This window comes from Egretta garzetta, unplaced genomic scaffold (genome assembly GCF_000687185.1).
Source record: "Egretta garzetta isolate BGI_Z169 unplaced genomic scaffold, ASM68718v1 scaffold238, whole genome shotgun sequence".
In the NCBI taxonomy this organism is placed as follows: Eukaryota; Metazoa; Chordata; class Aves; order Pelecaniformes; family Ardeidae; genus Egretta; species Egretta garzetta.
In genome coordinates, this window is record NW_009260402.1 from 758,511 (window position 1) to 763,652 (window position 5,142).

General features: G+C 53.8%; 1 protein-coding gene across 1 annotated transcript in view; it reads left to right on the forward strand.

The window, feature by feature from the left end:
* The window catches only part of MTHFD2 (methylenetetrahydrofolate dehydrogenase (NADP+ dependent) 2, methenyltetrahydrofolate cyclohydrolase), a 14,930-nt gene that overhangs the window by 5,346 nt on the left and 4,442 nt on the right, over positions 1–5,142 (forward strand). Inside the window, exons 2-6 of the mRNA XM_009643414.2 lie at positions 2,151–2,335; positions 3,232–3,354; positions 3,850–4,002; positions 4,090–4,197; positions 4,578–4,670. Coding sequence (XP_009641709.1) covers positions 2,151–2,335; positions 3,232–3,354; positions 3,850–4,002; positions 4,090–4,197; positions 4,578–4,670 — 662 coding nt within the window. The remainder of the gene's footprint in view (positions 1–2,150; positions 2,336–3,231; positions 3,355–3,849; positions 4,003–4,089; positions 4,198–4,577; positions 4,671–5,142) is intronic.

Sequence of the window (5,142 nt, forward strand, 5' to 3'; positions counted from 1 at the left end):
CCCCCGGAGCGGCCTCGGGCCCCCAGCCCCGGCCTCCCCCCGGGTTTAAGCGCCGGGAGAGGGACCGGAGCCCCCCGAGCATCCCTCCCGTGCCTCAGGCTGCGCATCCGCTGACTTTCCCCTTCCATCTCTCCCCCGACCCCCGTGGATTTTGCTCTGATTTTGCTCTAATGCCCCGAAACCCCTCGAGAGAGCTGCTGCCGCTCGGGTGCTTTGGTTTCGCTGCTCTTCCCCCCTCTAAACAGGGCTCCGAGTTCTAATTTCGGTTTTCCTTTAGCTCCCAGGGCGGATGCTGGCGGTTGTCCCCAGCCCCTGGGAGCCCAGGGCACCTTGGCCTCAGGCTTGCGTAAGGGGAAGATTTTGGGGGGCTTCTTGGCATGAGGTGTGTCTGACTTCATGAATTCTCCTTTCCCTAGCTTGCCAGGCACTCAAAATAATTCCTTTTTCCCTCTAAGTGGATGTACAGTATCTTAGCGCAGGTTTAGCTCTGAAGCTAAAACAAGAATTAGAGGGCTGAGCTGGTCTGGGATGGGTTTTTACTGGTTATTGCTAAGTGGGGCTGTTGCTGTTAGGCATGAAGGAACACTTAATTCCCAGTAAGTGGGGGAAAAACTACATACTTGAGTCAGCCAGGGGATTAAAAAAGCACAAAAGATCCTCTGCACCTCCAAGTACTTAGGCAAAAGGCTTCCCTGCCCAGGATGGTAGCTTGTGGCTGTCCTGTGCAGGATTGTACCCGGAGAAGGTCAAAAACCAGCAGCGTTGGACTTAATGCAGGGTCCTGGTGGGAGAAGCTCTGTGCACCAGGCAGCTGAGGGATGGGTTCTTTTTTGGAGGAGAAATGGCAGCATTTCGGCTTGTTCCTGTTGGATGGTGCGGTGTGTGTGTGGGGGGGTTGGAAACCGTGCCCATGGGTCGGTCGTCTCCTGGATTACTGTGGCAAATGGGGTAGTTTGTGGCGTTGTGATGCAACTGCGTCATTGCGATTTGGGAAGGCACCGTAAATGACGGGAACGCTTGCGGGGAGCATCTCTGCCTGCTCCGGCTCAGAGGCAGGACTAATCAGGCAAGCGAGTAAGGCACTTGTCACGAAGCCTTGCAGCAAAGCAAGGCTTAAATGCTGTAGCGAAGTCTAGAAGTGAAGCTTGCGAAGGTGAATCCTCTCGCAAAGGGATTGGCGAGTGGGAATGACGTTCAAATAGGATGATAACCTGAAGAAGAAAAAAAAGCGTGGGCAGCCTGTTGTGAGCGGGGACTGGCAGCCGTGGCCTCCCAGTGAGCTGGAGGTCAGGCCAGCCTTGCTATAGACTGCGGGGTGTCCAGTTGCCTGGAATGCATTTGGCAGTGACTGGATATTCCTGTTACCAATTTAGACCAGAGATGTATGCGAGGCGCTGTTTTGACATGGTTTGAAGGGGCAAATGTCCCTTCTACTCCAGCTAGGTGCTGCAGTCTGCTGGGGGGGGGGGGTGTGAAACCGCATACCCCCAGCCCAGCTTTAACAGCCTGAAGACACAACTGTAGCGATGGCAGCAACTACTTGAGCAGGGGAGGGTGTGAGATTGGCTTGCGCAAGGTGCGTGCTGTACTAGATGGGCCGACGGTCTTGCCAAGGAATTTGTGGGGGACGAGGATCTCCGGGAACAGCGCTTGGTACCTCCTGCGCTGCATCCGACGAGCCAGAATTACTCAATAGACCTCTTTGGTGGTGGAAGCTCCACTTAACTGGAGCGAGTGCTGCTTTACATGAGTCCTTTGTAGCAAAGCTCTCATGCCTTCCCAAGGAACAGGCGACTGGCTTTCTAAAAATGGAAGCTAATAGTCTCTTAGCTTGAAACAGGCACCGGGAGAACGATGCGCGTGGACTCTTGGCCTTGCAGAGAAGAATGGTGCGTACGCTTTCTCAGGCTGCACAAATAAGTTGGGCCTTTGCTGATCCTGGCTTTGGGCAGCAAAGCTGTAAACTGAGACTGGAATAGGCTGCTTCACATGATGTGACGCAAAGGTGCAATAGGCTTGTGCAAAGCTCGACTAAAAGAGCCTTTTCTGCCCTGGCTTGCAGTTTGCTTCTGTTTTTCCTGTGCTGATGGGTCTGACTATGCTGACTGCTTCGGTAACCTTTGGGTTTTTTTTGCTACTTTCTGTTTTAGAAATGACGCAGTTGTGATTTCTGGAAGGAAGCTGGCCCGGCAAATCAGGCAGGAAGCCCGTTACGAGGTTGAACAATGGGTAGCGGCTGGAAACAAGAGACCTCACCTCAGCGTCGTTCTCGTTGGTGAAGATCCCGCCAGCCATTCCTATGTGCTGAACAAAACCAAAGCGGCTGCAGACGTCGGTATGTCTTGCGCTCTGTTCTGAAACAGCGGAGCGAGCAACTGGTTTATCTTGCTTTTGTTGGGAGTCTTCTAGGCTGGAGGCTGGGGGAAGCTTTATGGGATGCACCCATCTGGCAGCTTTTCACCGTGGCTGCGTGGCAGTCCACGCTTGCCCCAGCATTTCCTGGGACTCCTCTGGCTGCTTTCCTTGTTGTGTTTATTAACAGCACCCCAGCACCGTTTGCATCTGCATCGTGCCATTTGAATCCTTTAGGGCAACATCCAGCTCTGTAGTTTGGGATTCCAGTCTTCTTAGGGCCATATAAAGCCCAGACAGGGCTCTGATTTGCCGCCTTTCCTCAACTACCTGAGATGCAGTCGTTGTTCAGCCACCTTGTTCCCCTGCAGCTCCTTCCAGTCTTGCAAGCCGAGGTCCTGCTTGGTGTTCAGCCAAGTACGCTTCTGGAGAAAACATGGGGCTGGGGGCAATAAATGGTTTAATTTCTCCTTGTGTTCCATGCTCCTGAAGCCTCCTTTGGAGCTGTAATTTTTTTTTTAGGCTCACATCCCATTCTTACTGTGTCAAGAGCAACCATGGGACATGCTGTTGCATCTTCATTGTAGCATGCTTCGGTTAGGTTTCTCCAAGCCCTCCCTGCACTCCCTGCTTTCAGTTAGTCTTTCCCAGGTCATTAGACCCATACTCATGGTCCTTAACCATAACTCACAAGACTTGTGAAGGTCTCCAGCCTGGAAGGTGCTCGTTGTTACACAAAGTGCACAATCCTTGGTGTGTGCCTACCTGGTTTGGCAAAGCAGTGAAACGGGGCAGCTTGAATCTCCATGGATTAAAGAAGTTGCTCTCCTCCTTGTGTACACGTGGCTCTCTAACATGGTGCTTTCCATCATTGGGCAGGAATCAGCAGTGAAACAATCCTCAGGCCGGCTTCTATTACTGAAGAGGAGCTACTGGATTTGATCAGCAAACTCAATAATGATGCCAACGTGGATGGCCTGTTGGTACAGCTTCCTTTACCCAGTGAGTAGTGAGATTGCCATCTGTTCCACTTTGACATAAAGCTTTTAAGTGTTTATGTGTGCCAGAAGGAGGAGTGGCAGCCCAGGGGCTATCCTGTGACATGAGAGGTGGCAACTCTGCCACGATGCAGCTTAAAGTTGTTGATGCAGCTACTCCAGCACGTGGCTGCCTGTACGAGTTAAGTTGCTGGGGGGGGCAGTCACAGAAATCTGTTCTCATGTGGGGAGTATCAGCTTCCAGAGCCAGAAGCTGGAACTCTGTTGTGATGCTGAGGCTGCCTAAAAATACCCTCTGAGCATGAGCAATGCTGCAGTCCCAAAGTGCTTCCAGTCCCCTTCTGCTGGGAGCTGTTAGCCCTCAGCTTGCTGGAAGTCTGGAGCAGCTTCAAGCTTCCAAACTCTGAAGGGGCTGGTGCAGCAGGTCAGGGCCCTGGCTGGCTGCAGAGAGCAGGCTTTTGGCCGATCCCTAGGGTTAAAGCTTTTTGTTCTCTTCCAGAACACATCGATGAGCGCAGGATTTGTAACGCTGTGTCTCCAGACAAAGACGTTGATGGCTTTCATGTGATCAATGTGGGGCGCATGTGCCTCGACCAGTACTCCATGCTGCCGGCTACCCCGTGGGGGGTGTGGGAGATCATTAAGAGAACTGGTAAGCTGCTCCTGCTGCAGTGCTTGGCTGCTGTCTGGAGTAACTCCAGCCTGTACTTGTCTTAAGACTCCATCTTGTCCTCTGCAGGCATCCCAACGCTGGGGAAGAATGTGGTTGTGGCTGGCAGGTCGAAGAACGTGGGCATGCCCATCGCCATGTTGCTGCATACGGATGGCAGGCACGAGCGCCCAGGAGGTAGGGGCTTGGTGGCCTCAGAGCCTGTGTGCCAGACAGCTGCGGAAGAAAGCCCTCAGCCTGCCATGCTGGCCTCTTTGGGCTCCTAAACCAGTCTCTGGAGTGCCTTGGGGACTCTGGCCCATAACATGGGCTGTGGTCAAGGCTGATGGGTTAACTCTGCACATGGTATTGTAACATTTTGGAGCCGCCTTCAGTGAGTCCTTATCTTCTTCCATCCCAGCTCCCTCCCTCTGACTTTGTAGGCTGTTCCCAGGGGTTTGTCAGCGGGCTCGGGTGTTCCTGATAAATACATGGGTGGCCTTGAAGGGGAGGATTTAGAAGTGGCTGGGTTTGGGTAGCACAGTGAATTACAGCACTCTGTGTAACGGCTCTTGCAGGCGATGCCACAGTCACCATATCCCACCGCTACACCCCCAAGGAGGAGCTGAAGCAACACACGATCCGTGCTGATATTGTGGTTGCGGCAGCAGGTAAGCCCTGACTCTAACAGCACAGGTGAGGCACGCAGGGGGTGCTGCAGCTTGTGTGGTGTTCCTGATGGGAATCCTGGCTTGCAGGAGATGATCCTCCTTTGACACAGTCTCCCACAGCATTCTCCTAGAGAAGCTGGTGGTTCATGGCCTAGATGGGTGTACTTTTGCTGGGTAAAAAACGGCCTGGATGGCCGAACCCAGAGCGTTGTGGGGAATGGAGCTAAATCCAGCTGGCGGCTGGGCACGAGGGGTGTCCCCTGGGGCTCAGTCCTAGGGCCGGTCTTGTTTAACATCTTCATCCATGACCTGGGCGAGGGGATTGAGTGTACCCTCAGTAAGTTTGCAGATGGCACCGAGCTGGGGGGAGTGTGGGTCTGCTGGGGGGAGGGGGCTCTGCAGGGGGACCTGGCCAGGCTGGAGCCATGGGCCCAGCCCAACCGGGGGAGGGTCAACAAGGCCAAGGGCCGGG